The following is a 27,373-nucleotide window of genomic DNA, read 5'->3' on the forward strand; positions in this document are numbered from 1 at the left end:
AACATTCATTGTGCTTCACTTTTGAATGTTGGTCTTTTTTTTTTTTTTTTAACATATAAATCGAAAAAAGAAAAGTTTTAGGTTTACTTGCGCATAATATGAAGTTGGAACGAAAATGTTCTACTAAAACCTTCTTTTAAAGTCTTGATATTAAGACTTTAATATCCTTACACAGGCAAGTTGAGGTTCTGCTATTTTTAAATGATTTAAGTATTAACAAAACAGGACGATTTTCATGGAAGTTTAATCGTAATGTACATCACACACCATTCCTTTTTGTAGAATGTTTATCTTCATGTTAGAAGTTTATAGATAGTAAATTCATAATTTACTGTTTAAATCATGATCGGGTGCCCTTTTTAGCATAGATAAAAGAAAAGCGTCTTTTGTACCGGATTCGGTGGCAAGTACTTTCATGATACATGTCTTTCTAACGTAGTGGGGATGTTTTATATGGGATTTACTATATTTATTCGATTGCCATTGCAAACAGTTTTAATTTCATGGTCTATATTCCATGTTTGTAAATATTCCTCCTACAAAGATCGAAATCTTTTCCTGTCTTTTATGTTAATTGGGAGTGCAAGATTTGCCTTTTTGTTTCTGGTACAAATACCACTTTGTTGGGTAATTTAATTTTAGTAGCTAAAAATGTATACATAATCTTTATATAGTGCAAACACATTGTGGTTCATAATTCAAAAACTACACAGACTGAGTTACGACTGTATATCTTTCTTTTTTAAAATCATATATTTGCGTTTATTGCAACTTATGAACGAATAATAATTGCTTAGTAATTTCAGTATCAATGATTTTATGAATCTTTGATACCATAAAGCATTGATGTACGAGAAGTGTGCTTTCCATCTGTTTCACTTATTAAGCATTTAATTGTCACAGTTTAAAAAGGAAAGTGTGCAACAAGCTCTCCCTTGTGTAACCAAAGAGTCGAGTTGCTTTTATATTGTTGAACATGAGGGGTATATCTTTTACTGCTCGTGTTTTAAAAACAAAAGGAAGATATAAGCATTCATAGTAATTGCTAGTTAATGCAAGAAGAAATTGTAACTAGGTTGGCACATATTCTTATTATTATGTTACAATGATTAGATAAAAGACATTATATTAGTGTCGTGTACGAAAGAAATAGAAGATTTAATTCATATAATGTAAACAAGATATTTTTCTAAATTTACTTGTTTATGAAGTAAGCAACAACAAAAAAAAAATAAGTAAAGAAAGGTTTTTTGTCAATAGTGCAAGTTACAATGTACACTTTGCAGAATACAACTTATGTACTGGATATTTCCTTCAAGATACACATCTAGAATATCTTCTTTTTTCAAGATACAAAAAAAGTCAACAAAAAATGCAAAGGAATAACATTTCAGTGAACGAACATTTTTGCAAACAGTTTAAAATAATCATTTTTTTTGTGTTTTCTTTGTGTCTTCAACAGAAATTGAGATATTGCAAATGTTCACGTTAAAGGAAATACCCTGTTTAGTATATTTTTTGTACTCATACGTTAATATTATATCTTATCACATCAGTGTTCATTTCCTTTTTATTTCAGAAAGTAATATTGCAATAATTTAATTTTGTTACTTCTTCAACAAACTTACATAATATATTTTATGTAGTATCATTTTGATTGATTTTTATATTTTACAATATATCCAAAGGTATAACTTAAAAAATAATGTATGTATTAAATATAAGCTGTATTCTGCAAGCAGAATTACATAGCATTGTATACTTCTTGAACCAGTACATTTTTTGTTAGAGTATTCCAATTTTAATCGTGAGTTAATTTGAATTTGCTGGAAGTAATGATACTTCTATATTTATGTACATAACGAAATTTGATGTATATACATGATGCGTACTATTTAGAGATCTCTGAAATGTACATTATACAGGCTATTCTATTTGAGTTAACTATTTTTAATACTCTGATTCATTCGATCTTTGTTAATACGTAAATGTTCTTACAATATATTTTATTATCAATTTTCTTATAAAAATGTGTACATATTGACTATGTATCTTAATAATATTACTATGGTTTGAAGAAACCAAAAATGCGTTCATATTATTTAAATCAAAACGTAAATAAATTCACTTTTTCTTTTTAATTCTATGAATAATTTATTAGTTAGTCAAGTGAGAGTAGCCTTTGAAAATTATATAATGCCTAATTTCCATAATTTATTGTTCATTAATTGTTTTATAATTTGTATCACTTCTTTGGTATATTTTACTTAGATAACAATTTCGATACATGTGCACTTATACGAAAATTATAATGAATATATCATTGAATATTGGTAATATATATTAATAATTTCTTGGAAATTGTTCATCATGCAAAACAAACACTTTCTTTATCTACATAAATGATATATTTCATTATAGATCATTGTAGGAAAGATATTGTTTTTGGATATTTCATATTATATTATGTACTGGTATTTAAAAATTATTGGTATATGAATTAAGTATATTAGTAGAGTAAAAGGGAAGTGGTTACACACCTGATTTATACTTGCAAGAATATCCTAAAGCAATAATTGAATTCTACAAGAAACTTATTTTTCTAAATAATATTTAAATATTTTTCGTATTTTGTATATAATTAAAACTGTCATATATCGTTTTTTGTATAAAAAAAATAATTCTGTTTCGTGTACAAAAAACCAGTTTTGAGACTTCTTTCCAAATTACGGTTTTGGTTTTGTTTGAACAAAAAGTTCTTCGTTTATGGAAATTGGGCATACAATGCTATCAATTACGCACAATAGTGCATACCAATGGAAAGTGTAGGTCAACATAATCCAAACTATTGTACATAACACATTATACATAATTATTCATTTAGGATTACATACAGTGTGTATGTATGCAGAAACAAACTATGTACATTGTAAACATTTATTATATGGATAGGATACAGATAGTATTTTCTGCTGTCAATTCTTCAACTAAGACTGTGATTTTTAAATATACTAATGGCTAGGTAGATACAATACATATTGATTAAATATGATAAAATAAAAATAAAAGAAATATTCAAAACTTGTGCATTTCTAATGTTTTTGTTCATTTTATACTCTCTTAGAAGTAACAATAACGTGTTTTCATTTGTCATCTAAGGTGCCATAAGAAAAATAAGACTGAATATATGTATGCACTATACATATACATATAGCTCGAAATGTAAAAATGCCTGGGCAGTCGGGATTCGAAATTGTATGCCGCGAAGACGGACTTTAGCTGTTCAAGAGCAAGAAGGAAAGACTTCCCGTTCACGTTATTCATCCATTTCCCGAAGTTGCATGAAATGCTCACCGAGCGTAACATGTGGCTCGTGCGGTAAGATATGTCCGATTTCCCCACCACTCTGTTAAACGCTAAGGATGTTCGTCGTTACTAGTATCGCCGTCGGTGCGTTCAATTATGCTAAATCTGGCCATACTGGACCACACTGTTCCGGTAAGGAACATCGATTTATCCGGCAAAAAAGTGTCATTTAGTAAATTTTGAAATCATCATTTATTTACAGTAAGAAATGATACAATTAATTGCATAGGGTTACTGCAACATGGAATGTTGAAACATTTTTATATAGATTGAAAATAAATCAATTTTGAAATACTGTCAGGTATGTATATGTTTTGTTAGAAAAATGTGTTATATAATTTATAGAAAGAAATTCAGCTATTTATTATTAACGGGAAAGTATTTGTTTTAATACATTATATCATTTTATGTTTCAAATAACTAACCTTTATCGGAATTTGTGTTCATAACCTATACCGTTGTATGCATTTGTGTACTTGTAAATAAACAAAACTTTGTTTTCCTTTCTTTTATGTAAGTTGTCGAAAGAATTGTAATACTATTCTCAACGTTATATAGAATGGAAGTTATTGAGCTTGTATCCGATGAAGAAGCAATAGAGGATAATATGAAAGAGAATAAAAGTCCTAAAACTTACAACAGTACTTGCATAAATTTTCAATGTTGTTCTGGAACAGACATGAGATCGGCACCTTCGTTTGCATGCGCTTTTTATGGAGTAAATACAGAAAAGAAGAAAAAACGCATGATTTGCAAAAAATGTTTTAGTGCCGCATTGGACCATCAAAAGGTATATTTTTGTTTAAAATATCTTCTTTTATATTCTTAGTGTATCAAATAATTATAACATGCTATTAATTTTCATAGCAATTAGTAGCAGCTTTTGTGGATCACAAACCATTATTGAAATGTGAATTTCCGGATCATACGATGGAAGTAGAAATATCTGACAGTGATGATTCAGATGATGAAAAAAAGAAAGACTTGTACGATGAGGGTGAGATTGAAATTATCTTACATGATTCCAATTACAATCCTTGACTCGTTCAACCACACAGTCAAATGCAATATGTTCACCTTATTGATTAGTTGTATTGCATTTACTTACAGAAAAGTATTTACCCGAAGAAATGCTTATTAGTATGGAGGAAATGTTAGACAGTACATTAAAGAATATTCTTACAAAGTATGATGTTGACTATCAAATCAATGAGGCACACAATAAATTAAAAGAGCAATTGGATAATATAAACGGTACACTATTATTTTGCAAAATATGTATTTATATATAGTAAAATAAAATAACACAATATAATTTTCCGAAATAGAAGAAAATGAAGTTTTGGACACAACTGTTAGAGACTTGATGCGTACTATGGACACATTACGCAATAGCTTATACGATGAGTTCAGACCACAAATTCAGATGCTTCAAGAGCTCCAAATTGACGATGTATCTAACGACAATGTTTCTTATTCATTGGTAGCAACAAAAAAAGTTACACAAGTACGAGTCTCACCTGCTGTATTACAGGATAATCAACCAGAGATTCTACCTATCGAACAAGACAATAAACAAGTTATAGCATTGGACTTACCTCCAACTGGACCACTTGTAAGACCACAAATAGATGTGGATGCCATTGTATATATTATGAAGCACCCACTTATGCCATGGATTAAGGGAAAAGTTAATAGATTAACTTTCATTTAGATGTTGCCAAAATAGTTTCATTCTTTAATATTTATTTAACATTTAATTTATTGTTTATTAGGTCCAAACTGTAGTTTCAAAAAGTCCCCTACACTGTCGTGTTAAGTTATTGCAAAAAAAATATAATTCAGTTATTAAGTCTGTTTTCGGCAAACAAACTGCACCTGCTATAATTAGCCAGGTGATAATACCAGTTGGTACGCGAGTAGTTGCAGTTTTCCGAGATGTTTCGTCTAGTAATTTTTATAGCGGCGTTATAGCTGAACCACCAAAAGCTACAAATAAATATAGGTATATTGTTTGTATAAAATTTCAATATATAAATTTAGTTCTAATACAATGGTGAATTTTGATAATTAGGTATTTGGTATTCTTCGATGATGGGTATGCTCAATATGTGGAGCATGGACACATTTATTTAGTTGCTGAATCTTCTTCCAAAGTTTGGGAAGATATACCTAATGAATCACGAGATTTTGTGAAAAAATATATTGATACATATCCTGAAAGACCAATGGTAAAGCTGCAAACAGGACAAGTAGTAAAGACAGAATGGAATGGCAAGTGGTGGATTGCTAGGGTAGTACAAGTTGATGCAAGTTTAGTGCAAATGCATTTTGATGCTGATGGAAGGACAGAATGGATCTATAGGGGTTCTGCCAGATTAGGACCATTGTATCTTGAGCTTTTAAAAGCCAATGCTAGGCAACAAGGTCATCATGCATCTGTTAATACACCAAGTCGACATCGACTTCCTGTCATTTCTAATGTATATAAACCATTTATTTTCTGTCATACTTTTATAAGAATCATACTGAATAAGATAAACTTACTAATATTTTAGAAAAGCAATTTACCTTATGTGGAATACACATCTAATGTAGAGAACGAAGAAGAAAGAATTTCTCAGGCAGAAAAAGAACAGACGCCTGTAATAAGTGAAAGTACAAGTATAACTACTTCAATTGCACCACAACAGACACGTGCTGTCGCTAGAAAGAGTACCAGTAAAAAACAAATTATTGTAGATACAAATACGTATAATCCTACTACGGAAACAAAACCTTCGCATAGCATAGTTGTAAGCATGTGGTATAAAGCAATTAAAATAATTCTTGCAGAAATATTGAAAATTAATTATGAAGATTTATAATTTGAAATGATATCATCTATTTATTACAGTATTATCAAACACAAAATAAAATTCAGACAAAGAAATTTGTTCTACATAAATGTGGTCCTCAATGCGTTGAGGGTATATCTTTTACACCTGATGATCTAAGAGGATATTCGCCTCTTTCAATACCATTACTTTGTGGATGGAACCGACAACTTTGTAAATATCCTAAAGGGAAAAAAATTACATTGTATCAAGCACCGTGTGGTGTTAGACTACGAAATATGGAAGAGTTGCATCAGTATCTTCGTAAAACAGGTAGTCCAATGTCGGTTGATCTTTTTGATTTTGATTATTGGGTACATTGTTTAGCGGAGTTCGTCTTAGATAAGTGTTTCATTAATATAAAGGTAAGTAAACAATGTACATTATAAAATTCTGTTAGTAGTTCGTATCGTGTAATTAAATTTATGTTTTCAATTTTAAGGATCTCAGTTATGGTGTAGAAAATGTACCAATACCATGTGTCAATGAATTAGATCACACTCAACCAGATACTATACGATACAGTACACAAAGAGAACCGACCGAAGGCGTAAATCTTAATTTAGATCCGAATTTCTTGTGTAGTTGTGATTGCGTAGATGATTGCGAAGTATGATTGTTTAATTAAGATAATATATATTTATTACTAGTTATATACAAATCTTGTTTAAATTTCGCTCTATCGATGTTATTTTATTATTTTATAGGACAAAACAAAGTGTCAGTGTTGGCAATTAACAATACAAGGCGCAACTCTTGGAGGAAGAGTACCTAACACATCTGTTGGTTACGTGTATAAACGTTTACCAGAGCCAGTGACTACTGGAATTTACGAATGTAATTCAGGGTGTAAATGTGCCATAAAAACTTGTCTCAATAGAGTAGTGCAACATCCGTTAACATTAAAGTTACAAGTATTCAAAACGGCTCCTCGCGGTTGGGGCATAAGATGTCTAAATGATATTCCTCTTGGATCTTTTATTTGTATATATGCTGGTAGATTACTTACAGAACAGGTAATTGTAAAAAAATATAATATAAACTATTATTAATGGTATATATTAAATAAAAAGATGCTAACATTTTAATATTTGTTCATATTATAGGGAGCTAACGAAGGTGGTAAAAATTATGGTGATGAATATCTTGCTGAATTGGATTATGTTGAAGTAGTAGAAGGAATTAAGGAAGGTTACGAAAGCGATGTTCTTGAGCCAGAAATGCCATTGTCTACTCCAGAAAATAAAAAGAAATCTATTACAAGTGATGATGAAGATAATACGAAAACAAATGGTAATGATTCAGATGAAGACTTTGATATTACTAAATATGTAAATTTTAATGTAGATTCTACGGAACCTTCGTCTATCAGGTAAGTAAAAAGATATTAATAATATTATCCAACGAGTACAAATCTTTTTCGTATTTTAATAAAATACGATGCTGTAACGCTTTAGGAAACGGCTTAGGAAACGAAAACGAGATGAACCTAACCAAGACGGATCCGAAGAAAATAGCGAAGACGGAAGCAGTACTAAAAATTCTGAAAATCCCATGAAACCTTCCATTAATGAAACCCGTCCGAATGATCAAGACACAATTACAATAAGTGATGAAGAAGAAAACAGAAGCGGTAGACGCGAACCAAGTAGATTCGATCCAACAGTAGAACCAGCACAATTAGAAAGACCTACATTTAAGTCAGTAAGAGATTTCTTTGGAGAGGATGAGGCTGTTTATATAATGGATGCTAAAACAACTGGAAATATTGGACGCTATCTAAATGTAAGTAAAATATGTATCAAATTTTATCTTAAAATATAAACGTTAATGAGCAATTAGATGAACAGTAAATTATAAGTATAAATTCCAAATAATTTTGTTGGCGATATTTTAGCATTCTTGTGATCCAAACGTTTTCGTTCAAAATGTATTTGTTGACACACATGACGTAAGATTTCCTTGGGTGGCATTTTTTGCTTTAAATTATATTAGAGCAGGTCAAGAATTGACATGGAATTACAGCTATGACGTCGGAAGTATACCGGGTAAAGTTATTATATGCAAATGCGGCGCGTCTAATTGCAGGGGTCGACTTTTGTAATGTATGAGATACTTTATACAGGAATAATAAAATTAGGATTTATAAACGTATGTAGTTCTCTTTTTTTTTTAAATATACATTCTACAATATTAAATAAAAGTACATCGTTTATTATTAAAAGATATGTTTATACTTAATTATTTTTCATTAATATTGACAATTTATTTGGCATGTAATTGTAATATAAATGCAAATATTTCACTTAAAAGTTCTTGTTGTATTTTTTATTCATTAAAATATAAATTAGTTTACAAGATGAAATAGACCTGTGGAATGAAATAAACTGTATTACATTTTAGAAATTGTAAAGTATCTACTTGAGAAAATTTTAATGTGCTACATATTATAATACATTTTATGTAGTTAGAAAACACATAAGATTTCTATCATAAAAAAGATATATATCATAGGACCATCAAATGTAATACAGTCTTCGTGTGTTTAGTAATTGACATTGAATAAAGAAATTTTGGCATATAAGAAGACTTATTGATATTTAGAAATTTCATTAATTATTAAAACTCCGATGTTTCGATATTGAATAATAAATAAATGATAAATTCAGGTTTAATAAAATACAACAGCATACATAACAATGATGCATTGGCTTATTATTTTTGATTATTGTACACCTTTAAAACCTCTTACGACATGTCAAGTAATTAGTACCATAAAGATAGCTCTTTAAACTCATTCTATAATTTATACATGTCTTTCTTGAAACTTAGTTAAATTATGTAAGTATATCTCGTATCGAGTATTTAGTATTTTGTATATTTATAATAACTTTCTCGCAAAAATATTAAAATAAAGCGGAATTATTGTTTCGATTGTAGTTCATAAAAAAATGTATAAAAAAATTCGTAACGTACATAAATTAATAACACATATTTAAAATATGATGCTGCTTCTTACGAATGTATCAAAATATTTTTTGCTATATGTGGTTACATGCTTTAAAAATAAATTTGTTCCTGTTGGTTTTACAAAAGAACCTGTATGATATACTACTTTAAAGCTGAAATTATAGATACTTTGCATCCCTAAGAATAACCATGTAAGAGTATGAGTTCATGATTATATGCTCCAGATGTGCAATATATTATTATAAAACTACATTCGTGTATCTATATTTTTTTAATTTAAAGTGCATAAATATGATAGTCTAGTTATATGCAAGAAATTAAGACAAAGCAATTGTAATACTCCTATGAGGAACATTAAAATACTAAAATAACAAAATTATCGCTCTGTATCCTGTTTGGCTTTATGTTAGTGAAGTTTAAGCAGCCATTTGATCTCTTCTTTTTCAGCAGCGTCCAAGTAACTGATTCCATGTGGCGTTAATCCATCTGATTTAGCTCCCTTTTCTAATAATAATTTCACACAATTCGTATGTCCTTCCCAAATTGCTGCTAATAATGTTGTTATACCATGCTTGTCTGTAGCCTGTACATAAATATGTTGTCTGCATTTGCATAGTTCGTATGATACTTTTGCATATATATCATAAATATACTGTTTTATTTCTAACTTAAATTTACATGAAAACAAATATGATTTCTTAAGAAAAAAGATAATGAGTTAAAGTTGCATATTGCGAAGAAAATATAAAACAGATATAGACATAAGTCAGTGTTTTCCAAACTAGTTGTTGTAAATCCTAGAAAGCCACTATACAATCCTAAGGAAGTACAAAAAAAAATGTAGACAACTTGCACATCTCTTTGTATATTAATACATTTACATTCAGAACTTGACAACTGTAAGAATATATTTTTTGTGTATCATTTTAAATATTCCATTTATCTAAATTTAATTTTTGTTGTATTATATTATTTGCAATATAACTATAATAAATGTATTTTATCTATTTGTGCAAAACTTTCACAAAATTTAGTTCAACTAGAGGTTCATTTTAATTTGTTTTTTTATGTTCAATAAGTAAAGAATTTCATTGAATTAAAATAAAAAATAATAATTTTGTTCAAAGTATGAGATTTATCAGTATAATGGAGCACTAATTTTCATTATTCCATTATACTATATTTAGTAGCTAAGGATATTACTGTTTTATTTAATTAAATAAAATAAAATACAAATTTTTTATTCTATATATCTTGAACAGATATTTGTCTTTAGCGGAATACCTTTCAAAAAATTTGGAAATCACTGACATAAGTATATAATTTGATCTGTACTTTATTAGTTCATGCAAGGATTTTTATAAAAAATTAAATGACTTATGTTTCTATGGCATGTACTAATGTAACAGTTAGAACATATTTACATTAACATTTGCACCCTTTTCCAAAAGGTATCTGATCACTTCACTTTGACCATAATCGGCTGCATAGTGCAGTGGTGTTCTTCCATCAATCATTTGATTAACGTCAATATCCTATCGATAGAAATAGATTTATAACTGGATATACGTTTAATCAGGAAAAAATATATTTTTCATTTAGAATGAACGCATAAATAATTTTTCCAACTGTTATTTTAATCGATTAACGATAATTTTTCATTTAGAACAAATAATACAAAGATTAGCAAATGCAGTAATAAATACTAAGAAAGGTATCACTGTGACGTCTCTAATTAGCCGACAATCAAAACGCAGATGAAAGAAAGGAGGTGGTTTAACATCTTATATTTGCCTTATTTTCAACGATATCCCGCACTTGCTCCAAATCACCATTTTTTATTCCCCAAACGAGTTCACCCATTTTTGTTATGGGTTACTGGAAGATTCTTGTATAGAAAACACAGTCTTTCGAACGTTCACGTTTATCAACGTTTATTCTAACCAGTTCACGCTCGTAGCATACATAGTGACCAGATGAGCCGCCTTTTTCACTCATGCGCACTGGAAAGCAGCGGTGTGCTTAGCTTATGTTAAGGGCGTAAAGTCTAGTGGACCCCCGACACGCGAGTCGACCGCGTAACATTGTTGTGTTGTGAACGTAGTCCATCGCGTTCATGTAATGAATTTCGTGGTAAACTGATACGTTATAACAGTTATTTCAATATTTGTCTCTCTTTTGGAATTTTTCTATTCATTTTTCACAAAAATTTATATCATTTTCTAATCTAATTAATCACAGGGCCATACGATACCCTTTTCTCTTCGATTTTACTACTTTGCTGAAACCATTTTCGATGCGCATGCGCAAAAAGGTGGCCCATCTGGTCACTATGCTTATACTCACGTCCATTAAATTTGGTTCTAGGCATAGCGAATTTTGCTGGAAGAATTTTTCCGTGCTGCTAACATGTATGCGTATGTAACAATAAAACTAAATCCTCGCTCGTCTATTTACGATACAAATAAAAAGGCTGATACAATAGGGTTTGATAATTCATTACAAATTTTGTTCACACAAGAATCGGTGTTTGAACTATAGATATATGAAACCATTAAAGGTGAGAACTCGTTTATTATTTAAATCTTAGCTTTTATTCAAGTTCTTTCTATTCATGTATGTATCTAGTTGATAGAGGCGTCGTTAAAGAAACTTTTAACATTGTCGAGAATGCACAAATTTACACTATTTTTCTTTGAGTAAAGTCGATCATTTATTTGATACGATTAAAGGTTTATTTTTAAATGTATTTTATATGATTAGATTAGAATTCCTTTTACTATAGTAATCGTCATAGGGCAGACCTGTTAAGGTCTTCCTGCTTATGACACTGTCTCTTTTGTTTTAAGAGCGGAACACGAAGAAATAAAAACGACAGAAATATTATGAAATAAAAAAAGATATTGTTTTTTTGTGAGGAAGTTATTAATCAATTTTAAGCATTTTAGGTTGGCTTATGTTACAATTTGATTGCTATAATCAAAATCAGTCTTATAAACTTGCAGAAACAATAGTCAGTTGGTATTATCACAGACGAGATACATGAATAGACCTTTCACCTAATTTAATTTTTCGGCCCGAGTTTCTGGGGTCCCGGGACCCCATTACCATTTTCGTGTCACTCGCAACGTTATCAACAGATTCAGAAATGAATTTTAATCCTGTGCCTATCAATACTAATTCAGTGAATAGTTTCTCAACTGACCGCTATCCAGGAGAAGAGGACGCTAAAATCACCTCCGAATTTTTCGCTCAGTATTGCAATTGTTTGAACTGACGTACAAAAAGACAAAAATTAACGAGATATACTCTTCCAACGTGGAATAAAATGTTGTGAAGATCATGCATCAAATTGTAAGGGGATCCTCGTACGAAGGCTTTAATCGTTTGACGCTTTAATCGATGATCAACAATGACTAGCTTATGGTCACTGGTGGTCAGCAGTGAGGTTGATATCAAGGTCAGCGATCCGGTGAAGATCCAGAAATGGTCAAGAGGTGGGACCAATCGAAATAGTTTCTTTGCAGACAGGACAGTCTTACCTGTTAACTTCAACTTTGATTCTGACTGGTCTCCCCACCCTTTCATCACCTTAATCATATAAGCAGGGTCTCTGTGCAGAATTCTTCAGTCTCGTCGCGGATTCGGGAGTGGGCAAATAGCCAGAAGTGAACCGGGGATCGCTGCTGACCACTACTGGCCTGCGCTGACCAGGGCTGACCACTACTGACCACTACTGACCAGTGCTGACTCGGGTTCCTGCCACTACTGACCACTACTGACCAGTGCCGGACGGTGATGACCAACGGTAAGAACTGTTCAAAAATTCTTTCCCCTCTTCTATTCTATCGTTTGATACCAATTTCGCTTCACTGAACTGATTTTGCCTTGGTTGTCTAACGGATGTTGCTATAATATGAATATTTTCTTACTTTACAGCTGGCGCAATGGTAACTACCCTATGTATTGACAACAAGTAGTAAGTCCACTCCATTTATTTATATTTTATTATTTTTATTTGTTTGTTTGTTTGTTCCTTTTCTCTGTTTCCACTTTTACATTGTTCTTCGTATTTAACATTGTTTTTAATCCTATACTATATTTGTTTCTATACAATATCATGAATTTGTATTTTTACGTTTCAGCTTAAATTCTTGTAACATTTTGCTAACATACTCTGTTCAATTCCTTTTAGTTAGGTAATAGATCATTTTTAAGTGTTTAAAAACCTCCTTTTTAACCCCTTAGCTTAATGATGTTTCAGAGACGTGATGAGTCTACCGTGAACAAGACGTCTCAGAGAAGTGATAAGTCTACCGGGCCAAACCTTGATGACGCTTTTGGCACGCACAGTTGGAAATTAAATCGTAAGGCAAACTTAAGCTTCGGCTGGTTGTATATGTGCTTTCTTTGGCAAGTGTAGTTAGTACCTTTTGCTTAAAATTATAATCTTCTTGCACACCGCGATTTTTAAGATGACAAATGTCATAGTAGATTCATTTTTAATTTGACACTCGTTTTAAAATGAATATATAATGAGTACATATACATATATGAGTAGTTCACTTTCTCTCGTCCGCTCGTTCTCTGGTTCTCGCTTTCCGAGATTATGTCTCGACCGAAAGGACCGGAGAGTTTTGCTCGATCACCTCTGTTTGATAGAATGAAACATGTGACACCTGTGTATTAGGTGTGATAGCTCTTACCGCTTCAACCCCGGTGCAGCTTGGTTCAGCTTAAGTGGGGCCTCGCCGAGCGCATATATTCTCCTCTTTATACGGAAAAGAGAATGACCTCCGGTGAGAGTCCTTGACCCATATCCGTTCTCGAGTACTAAGCGGGTCCTGTTGTGATCTTGTGTCCTCCAGGACCCGGCGGTTGTACGTAGAGAGGTCCGATAGACGTGGGTCAGGGGCGCGACTTGCTTTTCTGATAATCAAGGCCGGGGGGGATCAATCTGATACCCACACTCAATGCACGCTATGAGCACGTGTCGCGTCGCGTTTTATTTAAGCGTGCGATGATTTTTACACGCCGCAATTTTTAATATGACAAATATCGTAATATCAATCGAAAGTAGAGTCATGATATTAATATCTTTTATAATACTTATAATTATATTAATTTTAGAATGAGTGTCAAATTAGTAGCTTCCGATTGTTCTTTACATTCTTCAATAATTAAATTCACTTTCACAATTGAGTTGACGATTTTGGCTATCTTCGATATCGAAGATACCCAAAGTCTCTCTTTACTTATTAAAATATATCATTAGATTGACGTGCAAGAAGATATTTCCCGACGAATACATTTTAGAGTCAAAGTAACCTCGTATATTATGTACTATTTTTACTTTCTCACTGCACTTGCCTGTAGTTGTAGTATTTGTAGTTTTACTTGTTTTGTTTTGTTTGTTCTCTTACTAATCTATTAAACAAGTTTCTGTTACAGAGCATATTCCTATGGAAGTTTTAGGTTTGTAGAAGTAATAATTAAGAATTGTTACAATTTTGATTGATATTGCTTCATTTGTGTTTCAGGAAATCATCGTGGGATAAATAGAAGAAAGAAGAAAGAAGAGTGTATTTCATGTATTTTGTTTCAGATTGCTTAGTTTATGTTTTAATAATTTAGATTTATATTTAGGTAGAATGTTACAGTATGTTTCAGGAAATCTTCGTCGAAGGATCAACAAGGAAGAATATATTTTCTATGTATTTTGTTAGATGATTAGATAGGTAGGATGTAAGTGAATTTAGATTTATAGTTAGGCAGGAGTTTGGTTCTCTATATTAATCATTATATCAGGCAGGCAATATTTTGGTCTATGTCTCTGTTTTGTTGATGAGAATTTAGACAAATTGTTTCTCAAAAAACTCCTTCGTTGGTTGTTTCCTTCGTTGCTTGCACTTTCGTTTATTGCTTCTTCGACCAACGATTGTTTTATTAATGGAGGGTGGTTGGGAATCGGTTAGGGCGGGTCTCCATTCGCAGCAACCTCCACGTGGTGAGACCTGGGTAATGTTATTTAGCGTTTAATTAATAATCGTATCACTCTTAGCTGGGTAATGCAATTATTAATTAAAAACTGAATAATATTAGCAAATTGGCTGCGATCCGCCTTGCATAGGTCATCATAAATATAGAGCTTCTTCACTAGGTTAGTTTTGATTCTCATTGATTCATAAAAGATTCTAGAGTATTGTCACAGATGCGGTATAGAAGTAGATCTTTCACCCAATGGATTTTTTTGACCCATTTTTATGGGGTCTCGAAATCCCATTACCATTTTCGTGTCATTCGCAACGTTACCAACAGATTCAGAAATGAATTTTAATCTCTTCCATAGTCAGCTCACATGTATTTACGCAACACTACAGATGTTGCCTATCCATACTAATTCAGTGAATAGTTTCTCAACTGACCGCCATCCATGTGAAGAGGACGCTAAAATCACCTCCGAATTTTCAGATCGGTATGGCAGTCAGATTGGGCCAGGAAAGTCCATAAGGTGAAAGCACGGACGAGGTATACTCGTATACCTCGCATAGAATGTGTATTAATGAGACGAGTGTTTAATTAAATAGATATTTATTTAATTACATATAATTACAATCACACATGTTTTTACATTACATACGCAGAACTGTCTATTTCCAGAAGAAAAAAAAACGAAAATTAGTTCTCTTTTGGGTAAAATTGTTGCAACCGGAATTGAGAACAAACGATAGCATTTGAATCTCATTTCCGGGACTAGGAGACTGAATAGACACAATGCTGTAAAACGACGCTGGTTCGCTAACATTAACGATAGTATTGCTATTGTATTTTTATTTTTCTGCCTGGTTTTGCAGAATTGTGTATTGACTTTAAAAATGGAAGTACATCAATTATATACAACGTAATTTTAATCCCGCGTGAAGTTAAATCACGTTGAAAGGTAACAGGAAGTTGTTATGTGGCCTCCTCGAGATGTTTTCTCGGATATAGGTATGCATTGTTATTCCAACGTTACAATCTTCCTTCCTCTTTTCTTTTTAGATATATTGTCTTCGACTACTTTATTAACATTAATTTATAATGATTAATATTTTTCTGTTCCAGTTAATTTTTCATTTCCTCTAGAGATTCTTCGAGAACGAATATTTGTAAAATTGTTACGGTATTCGTAATACGTATCGTGAAAGAAAACCGAAACCCATATTGTCACATAAATTATATAAAATACCGCGTTAACTAGTAATCGATAGGAAAACAATATAATAAAACAGAAGTGGGTATCTTTGTGTCGAAATCGCGATCTGACATGAAATCGATTAATATTTTTGTTATTCGATTGACTGTTTGGTTAGATCCGCGGAGGCCAAATGTTATGTCCGGTATTATGCTTTCGCTGGAGCCGTTTTCGGTGACTTCTCGTTCTCTACGATTTCCGTGGGTGGTGGCAATGTTGGGATTTCCGGGTATTCGAGTTTCGCTCCTTCCTCGCATTCGAACTGCGGACAGCAGTCTGGGAATGGTGCTGTCTTGTTGGTTTTCTCCGAAAGCTTGCATTTCGGGTTGGCTTTCGGGAGAGGCCCGCAATCCTCAACAAGCTCGAACAGGCGACCGGAGTTGTCATCTTCTGGTACGCAAGTGGAACGACCGCAGAACGGTGCCAGGTCCCATGATTTCATTGGCTCAATGGTTGCGCATTTTGTAGAAGCGAAACATAGGCCAGGAAAATCTATAACAGAACATACATACATGTCTTTACGAATAATCATAAACAATCGTTTGTTAACCACCACTGTATCGATACGATAGCATTGTCTGTGGTTACATCCTAACAGCAAACTGGCTTGTAATTTATGGAGAACACGTTTCCGAATTACATCGAATATGTTACGTAAAGGAAGTATCGGATCAGTACATTGCACAAACTGGAATCCAATACATAATTACGTAATATAATGATATTTATGCAACAAAACATACCGCTACTTGGCAGGGTTTTTCATTTTGGAAACGATATCGATATCTTTTGGTTCGTTCGTTAGAAATAACTAAACGCCCGTTACACGGAAGATCTCGTGAATTCAGAATCGGATATTTAATACTATTTCTAGCAAAGGTATCAGAAGACGCGAATTAAAAGTGCAATTATTGTTTTTTTTTTTTTTTTTTTACTGTTGCATCAACCCATTAGGGTCATTAGCAACCACAATACCTTACAAACGTTTGATATAGCATCAGGTTATATAAAATGAATAAATTTTATACGTTTAACATAGAAATATAAGGTCCGCTAGACACAGAGATTAAGTTAAATTAAATGAACTATGTTTATATGTTTAAGAAATTGTAGTACTCTTAAGCAAGAAACTGCAGTCCTGGTTACTTCTCTGGAGTTTCCATCAATTTGGTAGAATGTTCTCTCCCATTTTTGTTATGCCTCCCCTTACGAATTTGAATTGTTTTAATTACAATTTCGACAATATTCATGCGATTAATCTCTCATAAAATACTATTCCAGATGAATCACCGGTAACTTTTCACCCGATCACCGCGACGATGCGAAAGTAAAATCTCATTCTGTATGGACAACAGCTCGCGCAGATTGCAATAATCTCTTCGATACGAGCCCTGTGTACTACGCGTGGACGGGTGCATTAGCCACATACATATACATGTATACCTATGCACTCGTGAAAGGTGTTGTTACTTTCTAACGTATATACGTACCTATGTGCTGCGGTAAAACTGTTTTAATCAGCATCGTCATGCCTTTCGACGTACCCATACAGAGACGTCGCAGAAAACGGAACGCGTCCTAATGTATTATAGACACGACGGAGAAGTTTCGTTGACGGTGATTTACGGATTGAAAACCTCGAGGAGAAACACCTTCGCTGTCACATCGAGTTACCACTTGTGCAATTATTCGCCAACTCTGATTGAATCGATTGATATGCCTCGAATGCTTCTTTCTCTTTGGTTTAAAATTCACAAGCTCGTTGATTACGGAAACAACGACGTGAATATTCAATGATAGGTATGGTCAAACCAATTGACTAATCGGTAAATAATAAACACCTTCGCTGTCACATCGAGTTACCACTTGTGCAATTATTCGCCAACTCTGATTGAATCGATTGATATGCCTCGAATGCTTCTTTCTCTTTGGTTTAAAATTCACAAGCTCGTTGATTACGGAAACAACGACGTGAATATTCAATGATAGGTATGGTCAAACCAATTGACTAATCGGTAAATAATAAACACCTTCGCTGTCACATCGAGTTACCACTTGTGCAATTATTCGCCAACTCTGATTGAATCTATTGATATGCCTCGAATGCTTCTTTCTCTTTGGTTTAAAATTCACAAGCTCGTTGATTACGGAAACAACGACGTGAATATTCAATGATAGGTATGGTCAAACCATTTGACTAATCGGTAAATAATAAACATCGGGAATACTCCAACATACCGTTGAATATACTTGGTGAATCGTGTACTTAAATTACTGTACCGCCTAGAAATGAGGTCATCCAACTGTTTCGTGTAACATAAATGCATGTTTCCTTTTTACACATTTATCTGAATTCAGTGTAAAAGATCACCGTGTTCTATGAACGTGATTTATTTAAGCAGTGACGTGTTTGTTACAGTTTTCTCAATGCCATCGTTACACCGAAGGTTTTATGCGATGGACGTTCACGCCAACTCTGTATGTACTGCGGTTTATGGTACCAGTTCTTGCGGGACACCTGGATCACAAGAAAGTAGCTCGAGAAGTTTCGTGTCGGATGGTCGAACATTCGAGATGAACCTTGGAGTACGTATTCGTAAGCGCTGCAACACGTTTACCGCGGTGAAAAAAATCGCCTTATCAAATGCAATCGATGCTAATTAATTTCTGAACGCGCAAACACCGATGCGAGGGTATTGTACTCTCTGTATGCCGAGAAACCAGCCTCTCGAAAAGAGAAAGGGTCAGACACACGATTCCACGTTTCGTTGAGTAATGTTATTAATAACATTGTAAGATTTCAGCGGCAAGAAAAAGTAATCTAACGGTAACGCGGTAAATGGCAAAAAACGTTGAAATCGACACGATAATTTATTAAACTCGTGCACGCGTCCATGCAACCTGCCGGTATGATTTATTTTAAAAGCGTTTTAACGCTGGCGAAATAAACGTCGCTACATAATTGGGAAGAAAACCATTTCAGGAAGCGGTAGAACATGATTCATAGCGGACTCCTAGACTTTCACCGACGTTAAGATTCGTCTGCTTGCAAGGATTAGCTTTCATGTCAGTAGGTGTAACGTTACGTTTGTTCGCTTTATTTTTCACGAAAAGCTAAGCTTCCACGTTAAATTTCAAATAGAATTAATTAAGTAGAAGTTTCTGATATGGGATAATTATACCTCTTATCGTTTATCTATTCGAGTAACAAATACACAGGCTGTCGTATCGATAAGTGTCTAATGTTTCTCCGTAATAACGTGTTATTTGTCGCGGGGGCAGTCGTGCGTGTCTCATTTAGAAAGACTTCTGTTACGGCGAATTAGTCAGGAGATAAAGCAGCCTCTACTGCAACGTGCAATCATTGATTGCACGACAGGATAATCAAAGGGTAAACGATTCGTTTGAAAATTTACCAACAAATACGTGCAATCATCTTTCACCGCGAATTTTCATTCGGGGGCCCACTTTCGTCGCTAACGGCCCAGCCCAGGGCTCTACTTTCTGAAACGGGTACACCGAAACGTTCGTGACTGAGAAACATAACTTCGATGAGAACGAATGAACCGTTTCACGAATAATCTTTCAAGTATTCGCTGATAAACCACCCATTGATCGAAGCCTATTCTAACGATCAATATCATAATGTCACCAATGGTACATCGGTTTGATAATTTATCTGATGATCGAGTAACGTTATGCCCATCTTTGCGTTGCATCGAATCTTTTTCTGTTCGAATTTCGTAATGCGATGTTGTCTCGTTATCCTTATTCCGCGTGCGTATAAATAGCGTGTCCTCAGTGTTCGAACATTGCCCTGGACACGCGACAACGTACATAAAAGTACGTAACACCGTGTTCGGATTTAAAACGACCGATCGTGAGCAATTCGATTATTCATCGGAATCTAGGTTCGGAGCAAAATGTACGGAGTATCTGGGTCACGTTGCCTGGGGCCTGATCCATGATATCGTATGAATCAGAATCGACAAGGACACTATTAACACATTGACAACCGATCGAGAAGATATCCTTCATTGCGCCAGGATAGCGGGATTAAAAATACGTAACAAGTGTGTTTACATTAACTGAACGCGACATAAAACTTGAACCTGAAGGGATTCAACAAGCAATACAAGTATAGTCGTAATAATTTAAATATATTTTTTTATATAGAATTGCGGTAGAATTTGGAATGGAACTTTGATGATTAATAATAATTGCCCGCGATAACCAATGGCTAGTAAAGTGCAATAACTGTGCTACGTGAGTTTATTGGCTTACGATTTCCGTAAGATAAGATGCATCAATTCCATTTCTATCCCGTTGCACACTTGTATGCACATTACGCAGTCGCTGGTAATAATCTGGCCGGTCAGTCGAAGCAAGTGTAAATTTCATTTATAAGGAACGTGGAATTTTGCCCATGGGAATTGACACTGTTTCGTATCGAGCGATCGACCTCGAATCCACAAAAGACACAATTTAGCGTCTCGTAATGCGATTAATTGCAGATTACGGGCGCGTATTTCGTAAAAGGTAATTTACCTTGAAGACGTAGCCGCGTTCGACCGATGCAGGGCGTGCCGTATAAAGAAAAATCATGCGAGAAAACGAAGCGAGCCTGGTCGTGGTATATGGTCAAGAATAGCGAGAGTTACACTATAAAACTTTCACGCGGTTCCGGTGATCTTGACTGCGACCATTGTTCCCTATTTATCTGCACGCATGTCCGCCCAAATTGTACGCAACCATGAATCGAGATCTACGGAGTCGACGGACACGGCCTGTCGCCGAGAACAATCGTCGTTTCTTCGAGAGAGAAAAAAAAGAGAAGAATGTGACCATTTGTCTTGGAAACAGTCTCGGTTCGATGAACAACGCGACGAGATGACTGCCAAGCACAATGGTGGAGCACGAGGTAAAAAGAGTCTCGTTTCAAGGCTCTCTTTTAATTGTGAATGGGAAAGCTGGAGAAGCAGCATTTGCATCCGGAATTATCGAAACTATGCTTAACCACATTTTTACTATGTTACAGAACTGGTAAACCATTCGTAACACATAGAGTGTTCGAATAGTAAAATGTTCAGATAATTGGTATTCGAATAAGGGGTTTCCACTGTATTATATTTGCGATATAATTTCTATTAAAATACTGTCCGAAGTGGTCGAAATCGTCCTACTTTCGAAACTCTTGCGTACGCGCGCTTCTCTCGATCCGACGAACGGTTTGTCGGATGAAAATTGTGTAAAAAATGTGCATGAATGAAAAAACCGGTCGATCGTCCAATCGACAGTCTCCGATTTTGATGGAATATTGTAAAATATTGTCGGAGGTAATGCGAATATAAATACACCAGAATTGCACCGTGTACCGTGATACCTATTCTTGAAAATTATCCGTTGCACGCAATGTTCTTTCTTCTACAACATTTAGAATAGATTCACGGAACATTGTACAATTTTGCGACGTTTAAAACTTATCGTTCGTGGACTAAATTACTTAAACTTGCGTAGGAGGAAAAACTGCGATTGCAACGTCATGTGGTCGACAGGATTAATACGTCGCAACATCCCTAACGGAAAAGAACTGAACGGTATTATAATTGCGTTATAGTCTGCCGGCGAAGGGACTGACGACAAGACCTAAAGTAGAGGTGATAGAATTTTGAAAATGGAGACTCACCGCGAAGAATATCGGCTGGAATGAGCCTTCTAAATGTTTTAGGACGTTCTTCCTCCTTCTTCTCTTCGGCGGCAAAGGCGACCGCGACGACAAGCAACAAGATCGGGATGAGCTTCATGGTCTCAGGATGATGTGGAGAGGGAGGATATCAATACCGAGCCTATCGAAGAAGGAAGGTAAAAAAAGGGCCTTCGTGTACCGATTAAGACTGGTTGGGTCCGATTCTCGTACGGGCATTTTATAGCTGTCTACGGGGCGGGGTCCTGCAGTCCCCACCAGACATTATGGTCTCTCACATGCCGATTGTCGCGAGGTCGGATTTCAGCTGCTGCAAGAGCACGAAGGAAAGGCTCGCACTCGCCTTCTTTCTCGATTGTCCGAATTCGCGCGAAGAGTGGAGCACTGCTCCGTTCAGCGTTAAAGGAAATTCGTCGTTGCTAATGTCGTCATCGATGCGCTCGATTATGCTAAATCCAGCCACACCGCTCTCACCTTTTGAACCACCAGTCGCCAAAGTATCGTTCGCGTTTCACGCTCGATCGTCGAGCTCCTCGTCTTTGTACGAAAACTTGGTCGCACTGCTCGAGGAAAGATGCATAGAAAACTATTGTATTTAATTTTTATAAAGAAATTTTCGAATACCGCATCCTCTCCGCCAGCCGGCGACCAAGCGTATTTATCGCGGTCAGGTTTTTTTTTTATCAGAGGTGTCACCCGACGTGGACCCTCTCACGCACTATCGAAATATGTAAATCGAATCGGATCCACGACCAATGCATTTCACTTGCCCGCGATACGTATGACGAAGTGGGTTACCGGTTCGATTCACAGACTTTTTATTCTTTTCTTTTTTTTCTCGGTCCCGTCTTTCGGGTCGCCACTTAATCGAATTACGTTCATTCGTGCAGAGCCTCGAGTTAAATCGATTCAAATTGAATACCAATGTAACGCTGTTTTCGCGCCGCCAAGGTTTTCCAAGATCGCGTGTTATATTCTATACATATATTACGATTCGTTTGTGTGTGCCCAATTTGAGACGGACAAACAAAGGCGATCCGGCGACATTCGTGACTGCGTCACGCGACTCTTTAGCGTATTGCACAAGGAAGAGTCTGGCCGAACTCGTTTTCCCTTTCGTGCCTCGTTTTGTCATATTTACACGCGACGCGTTCGCGCTTTCCGCGATGAGTAACGACTGAATTTCTTCGGGGATTACACTTGCAGGGGGAAAAGATAGGTTGATTAAACGCTACAAGTTAAATTTCTATATACATCGTAATTTTTTGTAAACGATCTACGAAGCCTTTCTTCGAATCAAGTGAAAGATTTAAACTAGAATTCGTTGTATTAAATACTCGACGGAAGTAACTCTATGGGCATACATACAAATATGCGGAGAATCGTAAAATCGCTTCTTCCAACAATCTTGCAACCGAAGGGAAAGAAATTCGTATCTTTCGTAACATGCTATTTACTATGATTGATAGGTAAAGTGATGCAGCGACAGCCTTCTCTAGATCTACTCAATGCGGTTATTTATATGCAGCAACGATACAGGCCGAATATTAGAAGGATCTGTAAATGAAAATGTATTGCTATTCAGCTTATCTAGAATTATATGTACGAGTTAGCTTCTTTAAACACGAAATTGTGCCAAACGATTGCAGGACGCTTGTAAAAGCGTATCGCCGTTTTGACGGCAATCGTTTTTCCCTGTACAATTTGTACTTTTTGCTAACTTTCGCTGCTTTTAAAGTCAAAGGTATTTTGTCAATTAACGGCCCTCTGTTTTACACGCGGTTACCAGCAATCGTTCGACCGACACAAGTAATAATAATGCCGTAGAGAGTTTCTTCCGGGCCATTTGAAGCGAAAAATAGGAAGGAATTAAGGTTGTACGTCTTACGGTTAATAACGTTTGCGTAATAAGTTCATGCAATACGATTATGATCGAATTTTCGAGAAACTTTAATGGTACCGTTCGGTAATTACCTTACAGTAATAACAATATGGTTCCGTTGCACCAGAGTTGCACACAATATGCGAATCATTTTCACGAATCAGTTTATATAATCAAGATAGATTAAATACGTTATACGAAGATGCAGAGATAAATATACAGTTACAGTGCAAAAGGTAGGCCGTGGTCTTTGAAAAAACTTAAAAAAAGAGTTGAGACAGAATTTTACGCAAAGCTTAGATATACGAGTTTTGTTACCATCTTCTTTGTTCGTTCATCGTAATCGGATAAGTCAACCACCTATGGATTGTACCAGGAGGAAGGAAGAGTTAATACTCTTACTAAAATCAAACTTCTAAGAACTTTCTAGGCACTTTCGCAAAACTCTACCGTAAATAAATAGTGTTCCTAACACCGAAAGAAAGCGTTCCCTGCTCCATGTTTACGCGATATCCCTATAATATGTATTAAAGATCATCTAATTCTTGATCAACCTGTACATAAGTATCTTCGAACGCAACAGTGTCGGATAGATTTGCAACACTTGCATGGTTATATTTTATTCGTCTGGAATCTAATTAGCAAGATGAACTTATCCGACGGTATCGTACAGTAAAATCATGCGGTAGGAAAGTGAAGAAGAAAGGGAAAGTTGCCCACTGGCATCCTTATCCCGAGCGAAGCGTTTGTAACCTTTTGAATCATTAGTTCGGAACAAGTTCGGGTTGTTTCAAACGTTAAACGTCCGTCGCCTGTGTAGATGTAATTTTGCGCGCGTGGTGTCCTAAACGATCACGTTCTCTTCACAAAATCTGAATATTCGACATAATATTTTCAGAAGATAGTCTCAAGTCTTTATATTGTCCGAATATACGGAAAATAGACAATTAATTTTTGTATCTCTTCGAAAAGTAAACGTTTCTTTTAAAGCTGTTTCAGGTTTGGCGCGCATAATTTGTATTGTACGTATGCAGTAGTAAGATCGAGCGTTTAGCTACGTGCCAGACTACCTTTCATCTCCATGTGGTGATGACTTTATGCCTGGTAGGGCAAAGAGAAAGGTACGGGGAAGAAAAAGGTAAAAGCGCATTCATCTGCTGCAAGAGTTTGTCGTCCTTGCAATTATCATTTGTACGTAAATCGATTTTATTATCCCGTTAACGACTGCTTTTTTCAATTCCAGGATACTCGTTGGTACGAAAACGCATGCGTATCACGGTTGAACTTGCCCTAACTTCGTCGCCTCGCTCGGTTAGACTCGGTTAGTTTCAGTCGCATTCCTCGTGCTTCGTCGGGCACCACTTCAGCAGGTCCGTGCTCCTCGTGTTTCAAGATAGGTATACTTGATAGAACATTGTATACAGCAGTTTAATGCAGTCAGTTTCGAGTTATCTGTTAAGCAATACCATTGTCGGGTGCAAACCACAAAGTTTTTGTGTCGGTTACAGTTGCATGCTACGATATGACTCGCACAACGCTGGTAACTATGTGATCAACATATAACAAATCACGAGTACGAATGATTTCGCTATACTTTGATCATTGTCGTGCCCACGTAATTTTTTTTACTGTGTTGAAGGTCGTAGGTAGGTCGTGTGGGCGGTTATTGTCGAAGCAATAGCTCTCAGTTTCACACCTTCCACGATTACGACCTCTTCTTCAGCTTCCACGGTTGTTCTGACAACGCTGAAAACGGCGATCGTTACTTCGGCTGCTGTGTCGGTTTTTGCTTAGGCTTAGACTTAGTCTTAGACTTCCGCCTACACGAGGCTCGGTTACTTTCTCCGGCTGCAAGGCCGTTCGCAAGTTCGCGGCTGTAGCGTTCCTCGAGAGATCTTCGGTATTTCTCGACACCACCTTGGCATTGGTCACCGTAGACTTCGACTTTAAGGGCCTCTCGATTTTAATGATTTACATGTAGAAGAACGCGCATTCGTATCGTAAACTATTCTTGATTTTCCATCTTTCTCTGCAGAACTCAAACATATTTGTGTACAGCTTGTGCGAGACTACAAATTATTGTAACTCGTGAAAGCGTAACATGATCTTTGAATTCTTTTTTTCGTGGAATATACTGCCTCGAGTACCGCTCGATTGTTACATACATTCGCTAACAATAAAGAAACACGATCTCCGTCCAAATTTAAATAATTCAGAATGATTCAAATCGTGCGTATAAATGATTGACGTTATCTTACGACTGTATTGCAAATGGTCTTTACTTATTGCTTGTCGTTTCTACTTATTATGTAGAAACATGATACAGATTTGTATCGTGCGCGACTAATTGACTTTCACCGTTTCTTTCTGCGATACATTTAGTTGATAAGAGATTAATTTGACGAAATTCTCTTTCATGTACAGAGTGTTCTGCTCTGGGAAAAATTTTAATTAATTTGGGTAATTTGGGTAATTAGACTAATAATATTAATGATAGATCATACTTCGTGTATGAATGCCATAAGCAACAAATTGATATTTAATAAATATTAATAAACATTAATAATTTTACAGGTATTCGCTTTTCTATGGGTCTGTGAGCCAAGTACGTAGGAACAAGGATTCAATAAAGCCCATAGGTCTCAGTTAGGTTCGTGAAAGCTCAGTTCCACCCACTGTGGCGAGTGCAAAGCTTGTTCGGTCGGGAGCATTAGAAATTGCCAGTCGTTGTCGGCCGCTGACACGTGAACGTGATTTATTGAATTTGTTCGGATCTAAGTCTTACGTCGTGTTTAATCTGCATAGTTCCCAATTATTATTATTCAATGACATTTATGATAATTAAGTAAATTACATATTATGCTATCTTTTTGTTGCGGAATTTCGTTTGCTTGGAATCAACAAATTTATGAACCGCGTTCGCGAGCAACAATGACGGTAGGGACACGCTGACCGTCGGATTTATCGACCGGCTCGAAGGTGGAAAATCACAAGGGTTTCGAGAATGTAGCTAACGGAGTTTCTCCTTTTCTATCGCGCGATTGAGGTCTAAACAAGCGGCGTCATCTCCGTCAGCCATCGGGGAGAAACTCACGATCGGTGAAGAGTCGTCGGTAGAGAAAGCGAGAGGAGGAGCTTTGGCGGAAGCTCTGGCGAAAATAAAGACGTAGTCGCTGGTGAAATCGAACGACGAGGCGAAGATTGGAAAGGAAACCAACGGGTTGAACCTCGTGGCCAAACCAAACACACTCGAGGACATCGGAAAGAAATCCGTAAACAACTGCGTGGTTACTTCTTTTCAGATGGACACTGGAACGTAATTAACTAGTGTAGGGGTTTGT

General features: G+C 35.3%; 3 protein-coding genes across 4 annotated transcripts; 1 reads left to right on the forward strand and 2 right to left on the reverse strand.

Annotated features, from left to right (window-relative positions):
- Positions 1–3,498: 3,498 nt before the first annotated feature.
- Positions 3,499–8,346, forward strand: LOC122395723 (histone-lysine N-methyltransferase eggless). Of its 2 annotated transcripts, XM_043393542.1 has the most exons (15): positions 3,499–3,667; positions 3,925–4,156; positions 4,234–4,363; positions 4,477–4,620; positions 4,695–4,819; positions 4,901–5,056; positions 5,142–5,371; positions 5,441–5,849; positions 5,925–6,161; positions 6,263–6,607; positions 6,685–6,852; positions 6,950–7,258; positions 7,349–7,614; positions 7,700–8,027; positions 8,140–8,346. In XM_043393542.1, exons 2-15 carry the CDS (start codon positions 3,926–3,928, stop codon positions 8,344–8,346), a joined length of 3,285 nt encoding a protein of 1,094 aa, XP_043249477.1. In that variant the 5' UTR covers positions 3,499–3,667; position 3,925. The 2 variants fall into 2 exon arrangements, with proteins under 2 accessions (XP_043249477.1, XP_043249476.1); XM_043393541.1 differs by having other exon boundaries at positions 4,695–5,056.
- A 586-nt stretch (positions 8,347–8,932) lies between these two features.
- Positions 8,933–11,200, reverse strand: LOC122395726 (myotrophin-like). The gene is made up of 3 exons (XM_043393546.1): positions 11,007–11,200; positions 10,637–10,747; positions 8,933–9,795 (listed from the first exon to the last, which is right to left on the reverse strand). Exons 1-3 carry the CDS (start codon positions 11,073–11,075, stop codon positions 9,619–9,621), a joined length of 357 nt encoding a protein of 118 aa, XP_043249481.1. The 5' UTR covers positions 11,076–11,200; the 3' UTR covers positions 8,933–9,618.
- Positions 11,201–15,899: 4,699 nt separating this feature from the next.
- Positions 15,900–22,624, reverse strand: LOC122395737. Its single transcript, XM_043393573.1, has 2 exons — positions 22,133–22,624; positions 15,900–16,938 (listed from the first exon to the last, which is right to left on the reverse strand). The coding sequence occupies exons 1-2, from the start codon at positions 22,248–22,250 to the stop codon at positions 16,595–16,597; spliced, it is 462 nt and encodes a 153-aa protein (XP_043249508.1). The 5' UTR covers positions 22,251–22,624; the 3' UTR covers positions 15,900–16,594.
- Positions 22,625–27,373: the final 4,749 nt, after the last annotated feature.

Source organism: Colletes gigas, unplaced genomic scaffold (genome assembly GCF_013123115.1).
Source record: "Colletes gigas isolate AHSC1104 unplaced genomic scaffold, ASM1312311v1 Colletes_gigas_Sc00006, whole genome shotgun sequence".
Lineage (NCBI taxonomy): Eukaryota > Metazoa > Arthropoda > Insecta > Hymenoptera > Colletidae > Colletes > Colletes gigas.